This window comes from Bufo gargarizans, chromosome 3, assembly GCF_014858855.1.
Source record: "Bufo gargarizans isolate SCDJY-AF-19 chromosome 3, ASM1485885v1, whole genome shotgun sequence".
Classification (NCBI taxonomy): domain Eukaryota; kingdom Metazoa; phylum Chordata; class Amphibia; order Anura; family Bufonidae; genus Bufo; species Bufo gargarizans.
In genome coordinates, this window is record NC_058082.1 from 105,567,497 (window position 1) to 105,586,832 (window position 19,336).

Consider the following 19,336-nt stretch of genomic DNA (forward strand, 5'->3'; position numbering starts at 1 on the left):
TCGTTAAATTTTTTTAGAGGAACAACACAAATTTGATATATTTTTCTTCATGTTTTGATTTTGAATAGAATGTGTAGTGTTCCCAATGCATTTGTGTGTATGGAAATAAAAGCTATTAGAAGGATTTTGAGCTTTATTCACTTTTTTAAACACACTGCTATTATTTTGAACACAACTGTACATGCCTCCTTGCTTAAGCTCAGCGTCTATCTGTGTGCATGAGGTGGTCTATGGGCACCTTGAATTAGAACATTAACATTCTCTGGTGTTTTAAGTAGTTATGAAAAAATGATTTTCCGGGTGTTTTTATGAGCAACTGGTAACAGATGGAATATCTCTAAGACACAGCATGTTCATTCCTTCTCCTTGTCTTTTTGCAGAGTGCGGGACCACTGGATATGTCTTTACCTTCAACTCCTGATATTAAAATCAAAGAGGAAGAACCAGTAGAAGTGGATTCCTCCCCTCCAGACAGTCCTAGATCATTAGCAGAGGAGAAGGTAGTGACTTACACAGGCCAGCTTTTCCACACACATTTTGTACCTAGATAAATGCACTTGCATTTGAAGCCGATAGATTAACTCCCCTTACACACAGTGGAGCGGTGTGAGAAACTCCATCCTTGTGGCCCTGTAATATGGCGCCACAGGCACTCCATGTGCCGCTGACTGGACCGTAAACTATTCAGAAAATATACTTGTACAAATTTTTGTCAGATTTTTCTATAATCAGAAGGGGGGACTCTTGGACATATAGAAGTACAGTAGGGCCTCATACGTCTATAGGTGCCATTGTACAGCTTCATACGACTCTGGGGTTGTATGGAGCCTTAGGCTAGTTTCACACTTTTGGCAGGCTGTTCCGGCATACAGTGCTGGGAATCGGCCGGACAAAAATCATTGTTTGTCCGGCTGATTCTCGGTATATTTGCCATGTTGTACCTGGATCTCCTCGGGTTCCCATTATAGTTAATGGGGCTGGCAGGCTTTCATGTTGCATCCAGCAGTGCCAGATCCAGAGAGCTCCGGCAGGCTGTTCCCTGCCAGATTTCTTCACCACTAGTGTGAAACTAGCCTTAGTACAGTTATTTGCAGTTCTAGTTTTAAAGGTTGTTGATATTGGTTTACTAGGTTATTTTTTTTCTTCAAACTAGATCTACAAATTTACCAAGCTATAACACTACATTTTTGTGGTTATCTAAAGGCCCCGGTACACAACTGGCTGTTGATGGCCAAACCTGCTGTTCTTGGCACTCTGCATATAGGGAACTTCCAACTCTACCTTGACAGATGATGATGGAGGAGAAAAGGATGGGGCACTTTGAATTTCAGCCCCCTTATCCTTTTGTTCTGTGGGGAGATGAGCCACCACCAGAGGTGACTGCCCGCAGCTTTATCCTCTCTCCACTGGAAATGGATGCATGTTCGGCCAAACCGATCATGTACAGTATGTGTATGGGGGCGTCAGGAGAGAGAGCCATCAGCTGTTGAAGGTACATGGGCACCATGAGTTAGAACATTGAGGCTGAGTTCACATCACGTTTTTTCCCATCCGTTTAACGTATACAAAAAACGTATACTTTCAACGGATGCCTCAGACTGATGCCATTCAGTGGCATCTGTTCACATTGTAAAAAAAATAAAAAAATTTTTTTTTAAGCGCACTCTGCAGGATACAAGAATGTGGTGCACGGCATTTTTGTATACTTTTTTTCTGCTGTGTACATCAAACGGAGGCATAAAATGTGGTGTGAACTAGGTTTGTTTCGATACCAAAATTCTGATTCGGTTTCGATACCATAAAAAACTATTGCGATACTCGATACCATTCAATACCACGTGAAAAAAAGCCGCGTGCATTTTATGGAATGCCCAGCTCATAATCGAACAGTCCGGTCCTATTTTTTTGGGGAGACAAGGTGACTAAAAAATGGCGAATCGCGCATTTATTTATTTATTTTCTGTTCTGACGTTCACCGCATTGATTTTTTTAAAATATTTTAATAGTTTGGACTTTTCGGACCTGGCAATATGCGATATGTATATTTATAATCCATACTTTGGTGGTTTTTCTTTTTAACTTTTTTATTTATTTATTTTTTACTTTTTATTTAATAACCATTTCCCCCCTTAGGGGCTAGAACCTGGGATCTTTTGATCCCTTGTCTATTCTCCCTAATAGAGCTCTATTAGGGTGATTAGGGCCTCACACTCTCCCTGCTTCCCTGTACATAGTGCACACAGCAGCAGGGAGATTACCATGGCAGCCAGTGCTTCAGTATCATCCTGGCTGCCATGGTAACCAATCAGAGCCCCTGGATTACACTGCTGGTGCTCCGATCAGAAGCTGCCACTGCTACCAATGAGGAGGAAGGAAGAGGACCCTGTGGCCACTACCACCAATGATTCTAATACGGGGGAGGGCGCACTGCACCACCAATAATAGTTAACCTGTAATACAGGAGGCGGTGCCAGCAGAATCACATAGCCAGCACCCTGCTTCTGACAGGTAGCTGCGATCAGTGGCAGGTAACCCCCTCAGGTGCGGTGCGAGTTAACTTCGGCTGCTCGCAGCACCCTGTCATAGAGGCAGGGTGCCGGCTATGTGATTCTGCCGCCTCCTGTATTTGTATTGGAAGTTAACTTTCATTGGTGGCACAGTGCGCCCGCCCCTCTTCGCCCGTCTCTCCTCATTGGCAGCGGCGGCACAGGGGGAGGGAGAGACTGCTTCCTTCTCCCCTGTGCTACTGAGGGAACTTAGAGCGCGTTGACAGAAGCGCACTCCAAGTTCTGTAATACTAGACTGCGCAGCCCAGTTTCTAAAAAATGGAAATCCCGGTATCGTATTGAAACCGGTACAAAAGTATCGATTGGGTATCGAAATTTCGATACCTGAAACAACCCTAATGTGAACCCACCCTAACATGATTAATTAGGCTGATACCAGGTTTCCTAGTTTATTGCATAAGTAGGTGCCAAAGAGAGTAGATGAAAGGCAACTTTGTATGAATGATAACACTATATCAATATATTGCTTGGAAGTTATATAGCAGGGGTGGGCAACCTGCGGCACTCAAGCTGTTGTGAAACTACAATTCCCAGTATGCTCTATTTCTATGAGAGTTCTGAGAAGAGCAGAGCGAGTATCCATGCTGGGAGTTGTAGTTTCACAACAGCTGGAGTGCCGCAGGTTGCCCACCCCATTCATTTCTGTCCTGCTAGCCTCTCGTGGGTAATCTGCCACCAATATGGTGCTCAAGCATTTTGCTGAAATGTCATTTGTCATTGGCCGCAGGCCCATAAACTCTTGATGGCAGCCGCAGAATGAAATAAACTGGATAGCAGTCTTCAGAACCAGTCATTGCGTTTTTATCTAATATGTATTAGATGCTTTATGAATTGTAATACACCTTGTTAGGTTGCGGATGATCTGTATCCATTTCATGCACGCCGTTCACTATTTTCATTGATTATCTTTACTGTGTCACTCTGGTTAAGGTTCCACCGAAGCCGCAGGTCAGCTCAACACCCACTCCAACAATAGTCCGGCCTGGTTCACTGCCCCTCCATATGGGATACGATCCTTTGCACCCTACACTGCCTTCTCCTACATCTGTCATCACTCAGGCCCCTCCGTCCAACAGACAGCTAGGGTAAGGAAGCCGTAGTTGCACTTTGTTCTTGGTCTTGGCGTTGGCATACAATCCACTTCTGCAATGTATCTCTTTCCATAACTCTCATTTTCTCTATATTCCATTGGTGTGTGTGCTAACCTCATGTAGATAAATTTTCTCCAAAGATGTAAAATTGTGTGCAGCAATGAGACTATAATATCTTATTTCCATCTTGTAAAGTGTTGGCATAGCTAAAGGATATCATATAACCTCTGGTACCTCCAGCGACCCCACCTTCCCAGAATGAAGGAGCCACAGCAATGGATTTGTATCGGGGAGTGCCACAGTTCATTGGACTGCAAGTTGCCCCATTCATAAAATAGGGCAGTTTTACAGCTCCCTGCACAGTGGGTGGCTGTGGTGCTGGCGTGCAGAGGAAAAAAGGTAGTGGATAAAGGGCTCGACCAGCGCTACATCCCCTTCATTATTAGGTGGGATCGTCACCGAACGTATCACTAGGATATGCCATCACTGCATAAGATGAACAAATGTTGAATTTATTGCCTTGGGTTATCCATTCCATCAGCATTGATGGTATCTCCCTCTCTAATAGTGTCTTGTACATAAATGTAAAAATTTTTTTTTTTCTACATTTAAGTTCCCCAGGCGGCTCTATGTCCCTTATGATGCACCTGGGTAGTGGCCAGAATGTTCCTTTCCTTCCAGGTCCACACGTACAGATGCCATCAGTTATATCGGTAAGGACCTCTGTCCGGCCAGTTGCAATGTTTGTTGGAAGGAATTTGGTTATCACTTACTTACTTTTTTTAATTTTTTTTGCATTATTTGGCTTAGTTGGCAAGACCTATGAACATGGTGCCTAATATACCAGGGATTCCTGGACCCCCAGTTATCGGCGGTGGGGGGCATATTTCTCCTTCCGGTCTTTCAGCTCATACAGAAGCCAAATTGGTGAGTTGTTGGACAGCACATAGTGTAAGTTGTGAGGGTACTATTTTCCTGTTCTTTGAATTGTAGAGAAATTTTAGTTGTGTAAAGTTAATTTTGAAGTACCGTGTAAAAACTAAAATTATATTTTAAGATGATTTGGTGATTTAGGTTTTATACCCCTAATGACCAAAAAATTCCTGAATAAGTTATTGGAATGAAACTTTTTATATGTAAATGTAATGATATATGTAAGTGATTACAATATTAGAGCCAAAGGATGAGTTTATTGGGTAAAACTGTACAATTGAAAGGAGGCTCTAGTGCCCTCTATGGCGGCATACAGGTTCCATATGGTATCCTGCGGCACATTTGCCCACCGATGTTGCAGCTAGGCCTGTCGGTTCTGCACATGTAGGTTTCCAAAGCTGGCATCTCAGCTGGTCCTATAAATGCTAAATTGGTGGTAAATATGGTGACTGGGCAGCCCAACTAAGTGCTGAAATCTGCCGGACATTCCTTGGAAACCCCTGCTGTATGTGGGCAAGCATTATCCTGCTGAAAATTGCCAGGTGGAACCTCTGCCATGAGAGGCAACACATGTGGCTGTAGGATGTCCTGCATATATCACTGAGATGTTAGTGTCCCTCGTATCACTACCAGGGGTGGGGGTGACTGTCTCATATGCAATGGCTTCTCACATCATTACACCAGTAGTTGCGGCAGTGTGTTGCTCCACAGCAAAGGCAAGATTGAGGTGCTCATCACAAGGCCTCCATACTGAAACCAGACCACAGTCAGATCCAAAACAGGACCTGGATTCGTAGCTAAAGATGTTACAGTTCCAAAAAAAATAGAGTTTGGCGTCACTCAATATCGGGCAACAATCAGACAACAACATAAATCTGAAAATATTATTTTATATTCGCAACATGTTGCATAAAAATCACAATAAAATACAATAAAATTACAATGAAATTATAATATATAACCATATAAAAACATATAGAACGTGATCCCCTCTAAAAGCGCTAATTAGTCTGTCTGGCTTTAATGTGCGGTTTCCCTGATAGCCACCAGGGTAAAGCCAAGGGAACAGTTGCGTTGTAAAAGAGTCACAATGAGTTTTTTGTATTGATACAATATTGCTTGGGAGTTTAAATGTACTTTACCACTCCTATGGGTTGGATTTCCTGTAAGATGCAGTCGCTCTGTGAGCTGCGTGGAAATGTAAGTCCGATCTCTTTAGATTAAAACACCCGGCTGTTTGACGATGATCTTTGTTACTTTGGCCTTCCAGGACCTGCTTGTGGCGTCCCACGTGGTGCTACTGGATAGGTCACGTGACTTTCGATTCCAGGCGGGGTTTTCAAATCTGTTCAGTATCCGATCATAGATGTTAAATGCTTCCTTTTCTTGTCCCTCACTGTCTGCAAACCAAACGCGTTTCGGGGTACAGCAGCCCCTTCCTCAGTGGTACAGACAATGGGTTTGAAAGGTCATTTTTATATCGTCCTTAATTGGTCAATTGCATGCTGGGACAGTGAGGGGCATGGAAGGTCCGGATATGGATTTTCATCTTATAGGGATCCAATTATAAACTCAAATGTTCCAAATACAATGTAATACAGATCCATATGTCCTTAACATTGGTAACATATATCTTTTCAATTGTTTTTACCTTGGTTAAAATCTATAACTTTAATTTGAATTAACAATAATAGGAAAATAAAAATATAAATAAAAATATAAATAAAACGCATAAGTGTGCTGGTAATATAGTCCAATTCACCAAAAACGCACCTGCGGTTCCTATGCGTTTGTAATATAACATTAAAATATTGTACATTAAACAAAACAATATCTAAAAACCGATGATGGTGAACTAATGTATCAAGAATGAAGTCTCAATTTTCCATGTGGAATGATCATCTCACATCCCTCGTAAATATGTGGAGACCTATGTTTCATTAAATTGAAATATTAAATTGAAACAAATGAATATTTTTCATTATTTTTCACTTAAACGATCTCACATTATATATTCTCATCCAAAACTTCAAACTGACCCAAAAACGCACCTGCGGTTTCGGTGCGTTTCTGGTGCGTTTTTTCTAAAATTTAGTAAAATTTAATAAAATTCAAAGTTTAGGCCGAAGATGATGAGGGGAAGCGCTTTTCGTATTTCTTTTTCGTATATATACTGTTTATATCCCTATATACATCATAAACAGTATATATACGAAAAAGAAATACGAAAAGCGCTTCCCCTCATCATCTTCGGCCTAAACTTTGAATTTTATTAAATTTTACTAAATTTTAGAAAAAACGCACCAGAAACGCACCGAAACCGCAGGTGCGTTTTTGGGTCAGTTTGAAGTTTTGGATGAGAATATATAATGTGAGATCGTTTAAGTGAAAAATAATGAAAAATATTCATTTGTTTCAATTTAATATTTCAATTTAATGAAACATAGGTCTCCACATATTTACGAGGGATGTGAGATGATCATTCCACATGGAAAATTGAGACTTCATTCTTGATACATTAGTTCACCATCATCGGTTTTTAGATATTGTTTTGTTTAATGTACAATATTTTAATGTTATATTACAAACGCATAGGAACCGCAGGTGCGTTTTTGGTGAATTGGACTATATTACCAGCACACTTATGCGTTTTATTTATATTTTTATTCATATTTTTATTTTCCTATTATTGTTAATTCAAATTAAAGTTATAGATTTTAACCAAGGTAAAAACAATTGAAAAGATATATGTTACCAATGTTAAGGACATATGGATCTGTATTACATTGTATTTGGAACATTTGAGTTTATAATTGGATCCCTATAAGATGAAAATCCATATCCGGACCTTCCATGCCCCTCACTGTCCCAGCATGCAATTGACCAATTAAGGACGATATAAAAATGACCTTTCAAACCCATTGTCTGTACCACTGAGGAAGGGGCTGCTGTACCCCGAAACGCGTTTGGTTTGCAGACAGTGAGGGACAAGAAAAGGAAGCATTTAACATCTATGATCGGATACTGAACAGATTTGAAAACCCCGCCTGGAATCGAAAGTCACGTGACCTATCCAGTAGCACCACGTGGGACGCCACAAGCAGGTCCTGGAAGGCCAAAGTAACAAAGATCATCGTCAAACAGCCGGGTGTTTTAATCTAAAGAGATCGGACTTACATTTCCACGCAGCTCACAGAGCGACTGCATCTTACAGGAAATCCAACCCATAGGAGTGGTAAAGTACATTTAAACTCCCAAGCAATATTGTATCAATACAAAAAACTCATTGTGACTCTTTTACAACGCAACTGTTCCCTTGGCTTTACCCTGGTGGCTATCAGGGAAACCGCACATTAAAGCCAGACAGACTAATTAGCGCTTTTAGAGGGGATCACGTTCTATATGTTTTTATATGGTTATATATTATAATTTCATTGTAATTTTATTGTATTTTATTGTGATTTTTATGCAACATGTTGCGAATATAAAATAATATTTTCAGATTTATGTTGTTGTCTGATTGTTGCCCGATATTGAGTGACGCCAAACTCTATTTTTTTTAACTGTATTTCATCAGCAATAGGGAGTGCTGTGTGGTAGAGCACCTACTCCATAGGTTAACAGTGAGTGAGCCGCCAAATCCTTTTGATGTTACAGTTCCAGTCTGCAGCAGTCCAGGTTTCTCGTTCACGACACCACTGCAAACAAAGGTGATGGTGGTTGGCCGTCAGGACATGTGATGGTTGCCTGACACCAAATTTCCACCTTCTAAGCGCCTAGAAAGTGTTCGGGCAGAGACAGGGGTGTGTAATGAAGGTGCCACCTGTGTCTGGATGGTGGACAAAGAAAGTGTGGGAGCTGCTCTGGTTTGTCAGCAAATCTAATTATCCTTTTTTACTTGGCAAACCGGAGCCCTTACGTAAACCACTGCTCATAACATCTCCTAAGAGCTAGGTCGGAATGGCCTAGTTAGTCGGCAATATGTCAAAACAACCACCCTGCTTCTACCAGTCTAATGATATGCCCCCTCTCGAAATCTGTCAGCTGGGTGAAATGTCTCCACGTGCTGTGTAGAGGCATGTCTAACAGTCAACGATCGCTCACCAAGAGGTACACTACCTAAAAGCCTCTGAGAGCCTATTTATAGGGCAGTGGGGGAAGCACTTTCTTACCCTCTTGTGGCAAGACCCAGTGTCTAATCCTTTATATATCTGCATGAGACATAACTGCAGTGAGTGCTTTTTCATCTTAAAGGGGTTGTCCAGCTTTTAGATATTTATGAACTATCCTCCAGCTAGATCAACAATATCACATTGTTGGGGGTCCAGCATCTCCACTGATTAGCTGTTTGCTGCAGCCGTCAGAAAAAAAAACTGTTGAAAAAGGGGGAAACAAGACTCTGCCCACTGTGTAGTGGCTGTACAGCACTATGCTTACGTTCAAGTGAATGTGAGCCCAGCTGCTGTATGCTCGCACAGCCACTGCGGACAGAGCCTTCTGCTTCTTGCTCCCTTTTGTCTTGTTTCCGGCTTCGTTGGTTGGAGGTGCAGGGTGTCATCAGTATCTAAAAGGTAGACAATACCTTTTTAAAGGGATTTTTTTCACAGCACACATTTACGACATAGCCATAGGATATTACCTAAATGTACGGCTTTGGGACCCACCACCTAGCGGGACATTGAGGTCCCACTGATCCCCGTTCCACCAGATGAGGTGGTTGCCTCCAGCTAAAAACTGAATGGAGAGGAGACGGTGCATGGGCTTGTCCCTCTCTATTCAAGTACACTGGGGCGAGTAGCTCAGTTCTTTCCTTAACGCCCATGGATCATGAATGGCCTTCATGATCTATCCTTGTGGAACACCCTCTTTAAGATAATATTTGGTAAATTTATGCCATACTCGATAAACAATTTGCTATTATGCCGTACATGAACTGTAGTTGCATTGCACATAAAAGTTAAAGGTGTCGTCAGAGTTAGATAAAAACTCGGGCAGCCACCGTAAATGTGCTAAAATAAAAAAGAATCAACGCTCACCCCTTTTCTGCCCCGCTTCTTCCTGCGCTGCACTCCAGTCCTCCCCACCGCTGTTCGTTTTCCTGGCTCAGTGCTATTCTCCCCCTTACTGCCCAGAGTGGTGTGTACAGATGAGAGAGAAAAGTGAGCATTGATTCTTTTGTTATTTTACCCTACAGGGGCTGCCCACGTTTTTGTTCAATTCGGACAACTTTTTTATTTCTTCTTCTTTTCATGTGTTTTTGGACTATTGAGTGGAGTGAAATATTTGTATATTTTTATTTATTTATATCTCCAGAGACTTAAAGCCTCCCTTACTCACCAAGTTCCATCGTCGCTGAATGGAGGGATGGCTATGGTAGCATCACGACCAGAACAGAGCCAAATATTGGTTCAACACCCAGATGCACCTTCGCCTGCACAGCCTCAGGTGAGAGGCCAGAAAAAAATACAAGGGAATTTCAGCAATCAGCTGGATTATTTCAATGACTGGATTAGACATGTCATCTGATTAAGTCAGTTGTTACCTAAAAGCCCTCGCTGGTAACCTTGTTAATGTCAGTGAGGATAAACCACTCATTTGCTGCTTGCTCTTATTGCAATTAGGGCCATTCGGTTTTTAGAAATGGTTGGGGTCTCAGTGGTCAGCCTCCCATATATCAATGTCTCGTGAGTGTCCTATTGGCAGTGAATTTATCCCTCCCTGACCTCCAGAATTCTGTCTTCATAAAGTCGCAAAATAGGACATTACAACATTTTGAACTTATTTGCGCTTTTTTTAACACTCCGTTTGTGAATGTGAGCATGGCTAGCCTGTTGATCTAATTTACGCTAGATTTATCAACTGTGAAATTTTTTAAAAGTCACTAAAATTGTCACAATCCTACTCCTGGGGTGGCGTAGAAAGTGAAGTAACGTCTTTAGGCAAAAGTGCCAAATCTAAATGGGGTTTTCCGGTAATCACTTTTGCATCTGCCCCTAACCTGCATCATACAATTAATGATTGCTGCTTACCTGCTCCCCATCTCTCTAGGCCTTTGCGCTGGCTCCTGCTCGTCCTTTGTGTAGTCAACGGCTTGCTTTGTATGAGGGCTTGTTTTTTGTCGGACAAGATGTACTTTCTAATGGCACCATTTACAGTTGCATACAATGTGGCGGGAAGCAGGAAAAAATGCCAAATGAGGTGGAATTATTATTTTAAAAAAATATATAAATTCTGCCACATTTTTTTGGCAGTAACACCAACCTCTTGCTTTAATTTTCGAGGTCAGTACGATTACGACGATACCAAATAAGTATAGTTTTTCTTGCGTTTTAATACTGAATTTTTTTTTTAAAACTCTTGGGAAAACATTTTTTTTCTTTGCATCGTCATATTCTGACCCCCATGGCTTTATTTTTGTGTGTACGGAGCTATGTTAAGGGCGCATTTTTTTGTTCCCCTAAGAAACCATAACAAGCAATCCTTAGTGTAAGTCTCAAACTCCAATGCTAATGGAGTTATAAGAAAAGCAATCTATGTTCCTATGGGGCCCTGCCACAGGCAGGCTCTCCAAAGGAATTAATGTGTGGTAGCCCCATACCACTCCTGAGTACAGAGGCTGCCTCACACTACATCCGGCTCCTCCGATCCTCACTGTGGGGGAGCCGGCACACATCCATGAGTGCGCACTCCCGGTCTTTAACCTCCCAGATGCTGTGGTCACATTTGACCACCGCATCTGAGGAGTTAAATGTAGGCGATCGGCGTTAACGTTGATCGCATACATTCGTCCCGGGTGTCTGCTGTTTAAAAGAGCAGACACCCACCGGCTGTGGCGCCCTCTCCACTTGAGCTGGTGCCATTTGTAAATGTCTGACCGCCTATGTAACTTTACATGGTGCGGTCGGGAAGGTGTTAAAGGGGTATTTCAGCCAGAAGCATTTGTCACTTATTGAGATCCAACTTTTGGTAACCCAACAATTGCCAGAGGGGGAGTCCCTAGTAGGAGTTTGAAAGGAGTGAAGGTGACCTGCCCTGCTCCTTTATTCAAAGCCTATCCAGTGGATAGCTAATAAATGCTTCTAGACGGAGTAGTCTTTTAACCATATAGGTGCTGGAAACAGTGGCTAAGAGTATAGTGTGACAATCATAATTGTCCTTATAATTCTAATAGCCTCATTTGTCTTATTACAATTTACAGGTATCTCCTGCTCAGCCCACCCCAAGCACCGGGGGTAGGCGACGGCGAGCAACAGACGAGGATCCAGACGAACGTCGCCAGCGCTTCCTCGAGAGAAACAGAGCTGCTGCTTCACGTTGTCGCCAGAAGCGTAAGGTTTGGGTGTGCTCTCTGGAGAAAAAGGCAGAGGAACTGACCAGTCAGAACGTGCAGCTTAGTGTAAGTTATCGATTGGCTGCAGTTTGTACTAGGATTGGATTATCATCCGTACCGGGCAGATTTGGCTGAAAATACTTCTCTTTGAATTTTCACCTATAGAATGAGGTTACTCTTCTGAGAAATGAAGTAGCCCAATTAAAGCAGTTGTTGCTGGCACACAAAGACTGTCCTGTAACTGCCCTGCAAAAGAAAAATCAGGTCTATCTAGGTGAGTAGTACTGGTCTTGTATACAATACCAATGTGGTACTCGCTTTGTCATTAGGGCGTCTCTCAGACGATATTTATGTGGCCTGTCCCAGTAATTTGTATCTGTAGGAATCCTCTAGGAAAGCCCAACTAGTTAAAGGGGTTGTCCGGGTTCAGAACCCGGACGTATTTCCATCTTCACCCCTCCGGCCCCCCTGATATATAAGAATTGGTGCATTTCATGCTCCGATGTTCTCCTTTGCCCTGCGCTGTATCGCACAGGGCAAGGGCTTTTTTGTTTATATTGACACACTGCTAGGTGGAGGCTTCCGCCCAGAAGTGTTGCTGGTGATGTAACTGGCTCTGATGAGCGGGCTTTAGAACTCCCCTAGCCATTTTACAGGCTAGGGCAGCGCTAAAGCCCGCCCATTAGTGCCAGTGACCTCACCGGGCTCAGTGCTAGGTGGTGGCTTATGGAGAGCCCGCTACGTCATCGGATCTCCAAAAAATGCCTTTGCTCTGCGCGATTCAGCGCAGGGCAAAGGAGAGCATCGGAGCATGAAATGTTCCGATGCTAATATCAGGGCGGCTGGAGGAGTGAAGATGGGGATATGTCCGGTTTCAGCTTTGGACCCGGACAACTCTTTTAAACTAAAACGCTTATCTATGGTGCATTCTGTAATAGTCAACGCTTTCATTCTAAAATAAATGGTGTGTGGCAAGAATTGCATAGTTCCGTGTTAGCCAGAGAAAACTGTGATGTTGAATACCTTTGCGTTAAATACAAAACACTTATAGGATATTACAGCAAAACATGTACATGGGGGGATGCATAATTAAGATCAGGCCCAGCATCAAGTGGACATGGTCAGAGGAGACATTGTAGATTATGCATTTGGAGTCGAACTGAGGGAGGTGTACATTTTGTCTAAATAGTGGGTCATAAAACCAGGGGTGAGATTCAGTCCATCACTTAATGACTGGAATGTAGTCATTTTAAATTCCCAAGTTTTTATGACTCTTATCATTCTTAAAATTCGCTTTGAGAATTAAAACCTTTAAGTCGTCCATGGAGTGTCCTGGTCCAGAGTAATGGATCCCCACAGTTGTACCGGCCTTGTGGTTTATCTTGAATCCGTGCAAGTTCATGCTGGATGCAATATGTTTTTTTCTGGTTAACCTATAAAGGTATCACTCCCTTAAAGAGGTTATTGGATTTCAGAAACATCCCCCCCCCCCCCCCACCCATGTGCGGGGAGCGGGGTAAGTATATTACCTGTGAGGGGCCCCGGCACATGGGGGGGATCTTTCTAAAAAGGGATTTCTGAAACCCCTTTAATGCTTTTGTATTTATTAATGCAAACGTATTCAACGTCACATATTCTAAAGTGAAGAAAGTTGTCAGATTGAAGCTATTCTTCCTGACTCTCCCATATGCATGCATGTATGCTTGGCTAAGTGTGCATGTGTTTTGAATGAGTAGATACTTCTGACTGGGCATGGTGAAATCCAGTATGACCTAGTCTGCTTTCCCCCACCATCTGTTTTTGTAGAACACCCATGGACATGAGGTTTGACACGTTTTCCTTTCAATGCGTATGGCCCCACCTTTAATATTAAACATGGCCGACTTCCTTTCAAAAGATGATGGTCTGTCATTGGTCGGATAAAACGATAATTAGTTACATTTTTACCTACAAACGATTGTTTTGGGTGAAGTCGTCTGTTTTGATATGTGTACTGTGTATGGGCACCCTTAAATGAGTTTTCCGGTAAAAAAATGATGTTTTGCAAGTGCCTGCAGCCTGCCCCTGAAACAGAAGATTCATACTTACCTGCTCACTGCCCCTCTGGTCCTATGTGCTGCCTCCATCTTATGGTCCCCGTACTGTGTACATCTGGCTGGCATCACGCAGTCATTGGTTGGAGAGGTGCAGGTTTCAGGGGACAGGCTGCAGGCACATGATAAAACATCATTATTACTGGAAAACCCTTTTAAAGTGCCCCTCTCCTATGACCAATGGTCTTTATCATTTTTACAGTTGCTTTTCGCACCAGACACTGTTTTGAACCGAAGTCTAACCATATTCCATGTAAATTCTTTCATCTTTTTGGCTGCAGATTATATGTTGGACTTGATCTGCAAAAATAGCCCAGGTGTTGTACTAGTGCATCTGAATAAATTAGAATATCATGAAAAAGTTTATTTATTTCAGTAATTCAATTCAAAGCGTGAAACTCATATATTATAAACTGTAGATTCATTACACACAGAGGGATCTATTCTGAGCGTTTATTTCTTTTAATGTTGGTAATTATGGCTTACAGCTAAAGAAAACCCATAAGTCAGTATCTCAGAAAATTAGAATATTGTGAAAAAGTTCAATATTGTAGACTCATGGTGTCACACTCTAATCCGCTAATCCACACAAAACACCTGCAAAGGTTTCCTAAGCCTTTAAATGGTCTCTCAGTCTGGTTCAGTAGGTTACACAATCATGGGGGAGACTGGTGACTTGACAGTTGTCCAGAAGACAGTCATTGACACCTTCTACAAGGAGGGTAAGCAACAAAAGGTTATTGCTTAAGAAACTGACTAATAACAGAGTGCTGTATCCAAGTGTATTAATGAAAAGTTGAGTGGAAGGAAAAAGTGTGGTAGAACAAAGTGCACAAGCAACAGGGATATCTGCAACCTTGAAAGGATTGTCACGAAAAGGTCATTCAAGAATTTGGAGATTCACAAGGAGTAGACTTCGGCTAAAGTCAGTGCTCCAAGAGCCACCACACACCGACTTATCCAGGACATGGGCAACGACTGTCACATTCCTTGTGCCAAGCCACTCGGAGACAACATCAGAAGCATCCTACCTGGCCTAAGGAGAAAAAGGACTGGACTGTTGCTCATTGGTCCAAAGTCCTGTTTTTAGATGAAAGTAAATTTTGCATTTCATTTGCAAATCAAGGTCCCAGAGTCTGGAGGAAGAGTGAAGAGGTGTACAATCCACGTTGCTTGAGGTCTAGTGTGAAGTGTCCACAGTTAGTGATGGTTTGGGGACCCATGTCCACTGTGTTATATCAAGTCCAAAGTCCTGCCAGGACTTCTGCTTCCCTCTGCTGACAAGCTTTATGGAGATACTGATTTTATTTTTCAACAGGGCTTGCCAAAACTACCAATAAATACCTGGTTTAATAACCACGGAATCGCTGTGCTGATTGGCCAGCAATCTCGCCTGACCTAAACCCTGTAGGGGTATTGACAAGTGAAAGATGAGACACCAGACTCAACAATGCAAATGAGCTGAAGGCCAATATCAGAGCAATCTTGGGATCCATTACACCTCAGCAGTGTCACAGGCTGATCGCCGCCACACAGCGTTGATGCATGCCCCGACCAAGTATTGAGTGCATAGATTGTACTGGCTAAAGGCCAACATTTCTTTATTAAAAATCATTTTTAATTGATCTTATTTTCTTCTAATTTTCTGAGATTTGGGTTTCCATTAGCTGTAAGCCATAATCATCAACATTAAAAGACGTTGGAAATAGATCACTCTGTATGTAATAAATCTATAGAGTATGAGTTTAACTATTGGAATAGAATTACTGATATAACTTTTCAATGATGTTCCAATTTATTGACACGCATGTTTTTCGTCTGCCATTTGTGACCGAACTGTTGCATCGTTGTCACATTCACTGATTTACTGGATTATTTTTTTTTTTGTGTGCAGAAAACCTCAAAGACAATTGCGATACCAGAGGCTCTCCAGGCCCAGTCTCCCAGCACAGTTCATTGTCCTCTGCCTCCCCTAATGGGCTCCGCTCACCAGCTGAACACATGGCCACTTCAATGCTCACACAGATGGCTAGCCAAAGGACAGACGGCCACAGTCAGCTTCTACAGTCACACGTCATCATGTCACCACAGTCGCAAGCAGCCAGCAGATGATGTATCTACCCCATTAAAACTTAGAACTAACCAACGGGATGCCTCAGCCCCAAAGACTGAGCAGAATAACTAAGCCCAGCACATGACGGGCGGATACGGATAATAAAAAAATATATATACGTATATATATTTGTTTTTAAAGTTCGGTAAAGGGTGTTTAGGGACTATGTATTTTTCTTTTTTTTTTTTTTGTACACAGACATCAAGTGACTAAAGCACTAATCTTCAGATCCCATCAGGTCAAATCAAGAACCTCGACACACAGATCGTGTAAGGGCTTCAAGCACTAACAGACATGTCCATGTTCCCGCACCCTACCGCTCGCTGTGTGGTGTATATAGAATACAGCTGAGGTTTACCATTTCAGTGCCAGCAGGGTGGGTTTTGTTCCCCTGGTGCTACTTGTCTGAGCATTTTCCCTGTCCTGCTCTGTTTGTGTAACAAATTCGTACCGAGAAACCCTTTCCGTATTTTACTACTATGATTTTTACTCATTTGGAAAAGGCAGTGCCATCCATACTTAACCTGTCCATGGCATTTCAGTGTTGCTAGAAATTACATTACAGACGAGGCCTTATTGCGCAGTTGCCTTCCAGCGTTGGATACTCCTGCATGGAATGAAGAAGACAGAGAGGCATGCTCTGAACCTGGAGCCCAGCCTGGTGCTGGATGGACACACGAAACAGAGGGAAAACTATGGGCGGTCTGAGCAGCTAGGTCCAACAACAAGGGAGAGACCCGGGAGCCGTCAGTGCATAGCTAAGTAGTGGGCATGCTTTACAGCCACGTGATCAAAGTGATCTCCATTTGAAATGCTTCGTGGAAAAAAAATCTGCAAGTCTTCCCCCTCCTCTTGAAATGCTGCTGATGTTTTCTTCCTCGACCTTGGAGATTGGTGTCTGCAGCATACTTCAACACTAATTCTAACCAGCGTTGCGGCCTCTTCGTAACTTTTCAGTCTTCCAGTCATCCATATCTGAAATGTGGGTGACTTGTGACCTCTCTGGGATTTGGCGTGCAGCAAGGAGGCACCTGATCGATAGATGTGTATGAATTAGACGCGTGATCCCCGAGGAGAATCAAAGTCAGATACTATAGGAGTGACTCTTTCTCCATGTACCGTAGGTACGGCACTAGCTTATGCTCGTTGTCCCATGAAATGGCAGCAAGAGGCTTCTCAGTGTCGATTGGAAGGCTGGCTTCACGTGCCTCTTATTGAAAAAGTGGAGTTTTTTTGCACCAACTGTATAGTACTTTGATTGCTTTTACTTCTAGCTCTTTCAGGTATTCTATGCAGTCACTTGGACCTTTCAGAGAAATGTCTTGCTAAACTTTGGAAAGCTACAGTTTTACTTACAGGTTCACAAGGTAACATGAACAGATTCCTCCCCTGAGCATCTTCTTTCGTGGAGAAGTTTACAATGTAATATGCAGAGCTTTATGATGATTAATGTGCACTTGCCTGCAGTCTCCAGGCTTTGTGAAGCCAGTGATGGCAGATTCCTGTAGCTGTCGGATTCTCCTGGCTAATGTCGCTGTAGACATTGCCTAGACAGGCGCACGGTCGACCCTCCTTACTGGGATACACTACATGGTCTTTATTAGGCGTTTGTACTGTGACATCTCATTGCCCAATCACAGCAGACGCCCTTTTACAGAAAATTGCGTGGTGTTAGTTGTTAATTATATACAGAGTCCATATATTGGGAAATATTAGCCATTTGGGTAGCAGAAAACAAGGTAAGTGAGGTCTTGTAGACAAGACCAGCTACACCGTGAATCCATCACGCTCCTAGAAGTGGAACGTGTCGCTCCTAACGAAGAGACAACTTTTAAATTGAGCCCACAACTATTTTAATGTGCAGGACTAAATATTTTTATACCTGGCATTAAAGGGCGTCTGTCAGCAGTTTTGTACCAATTAAACTGGTTGACTTGTTGCATGTGCGCTTGGTAGCTGAAGACATCTGTGTTGGTCACATGTTTGTATGTGCCTGCATTGCTGAGAAAAATTATGTTTTAATATATGCAAATAGACATTAGGGTGCAACGGGGGCGTTGCCGTTACACCTCGAAGCTCTGTTCTCTCGGCAACTGCTGCGCCCTCTCCACTTTTACAGGGCCTGGCAGTGAAAACATCATCACACCTGACCCTGTCAAAGTGCAGAGAGCGTGGCAGTTGCAGAAGGAGCTGAGCCTCTAGGTGTAATGGCAATGCCCCCGTTGCTCCTAGAGGCTCAATTGCATGTATAAAAACATCCTTTTTCTCAGCAATGCGGGCACATATGAACATGGGACCAACACAGATGCCTTCAGCTGCCAAGTGCACATGTAACAGGTCAGCCAGTGTCATAGGTACAAATCTGCTAAAAGATGCCCTTTTAAAAGCCAAAAGTTCTTGTCCGTACTGAACAACCAGTCTCCTGTCCATATTGGGACGTTTTAAAGGTGATCCCCAAATTAGCCCCTTCCTTTATTTGAGCAGCAAGCCACTATATGGGTGGTTTCACACTACATCTTTTTTTTTTTTTCTCCAAAAAATACTTTTTTAGGGCCGCCAAAAATGCACCAGTGAAATGTTACATTCTGGCCAATAAAAAAAATTCTAAAAGGGCTATGACACTTTAAGACCATTCACTTGCGGTTTCTGTTGCCTTAGTATATTTTTAATTGCAGCATGCTCTGGGTGTGGTGTTTTATTAGACGTTTTCTCATAGACCTTTGTAGAAAAAAAAATGTCTAAAAAAAATTGCCAAGACAAAAAAAAAAAAAACACCTCCTGGAAAAAACACCTGGCTTTATTACAAGGCTAAAAAATGGCCACAAGAAAAATGTAGTGTGGCAGCACCCTTAGGGGCATCTCCCACTGCGGTGGGCTTTATGTAGCCTGAATTCTGATCCGGCTGTCCAGATGGGATTACTCCTTCAAACCTAAATTAGGTTTTCCCACAAAAGTATTATTTGGCTTGATAGAATATAAAATATCATAAGGGATTCAGGACCCCACCAATCATAAGAATGGGCCTGTTATGGCTTATAAGCAATATCTGTAGTGTTCAGGGGCTTACTAGCGTGGAGGGTAAACCTAGTATTTACATTTAAAAATGGTATGCAGGGAACCAGTTCATACCCACTAGGTATAAAATAAATTCTGGCTTATACCTGTGGCCGTCACTAGAGGGAGCCAACAAAAAAATAATTCTATTTTTT

At 42.5% G+C, this 19,336-nt stretch overlaps 1 protein-coding gene across 6 annotated transcripts in view; it reads left to right on the forward strand.

Annotated features, from left to right (window-relative positions):
* LOC122931132 (cyclic AMP-dependent transcription factor ATF-7-like) overlaps nt 1–18,127 on the forward strand; it is a 95,039-nt gene extending 76,912 nt beyond the window's left edge. For 5 of the 6 annotated variants that reach the window (XM_044285084.1, XM_044285088.1, XM_044285089.1 and 2 more), the window contains 8 exons: nt 381–500; nt 3,498–3,652; nt 4,272–4,371; nt 4,469–4,609; nt 9,905–10,036; nt 11,790–11,987; nt 12,087–12,195; nt 15,909–18,127. In XM_044285084.1, the coding sequence (XP_044141019.1) occupies nt 381–500; nt 3,498–3,652; nt 4,272–4,371; nt 4,469–4,609; nt 9,905–10,036; nt 11,790–11,987; nt 12,087–12,195; nt 15,909–16,126 (1,173 nt within the window). In that variant the 3' untranslated portion in view covers nt 16,127–18,127. The remainder of the gene's footprint in view (nt 1–380; nt 501–3,497; nt 3,653–4,271; nt 4,372–4,468; nt 4,610–9,904; nt 10,037–11,789; nt 11,988–12,086; nt 12,196–15,908) is intronic. The other variant, XM_044285086.1, reaches the window with a different exon arrangement.
* Nucleotides 18,128–19,336: the final 1,209 nt, after the last annotated feature.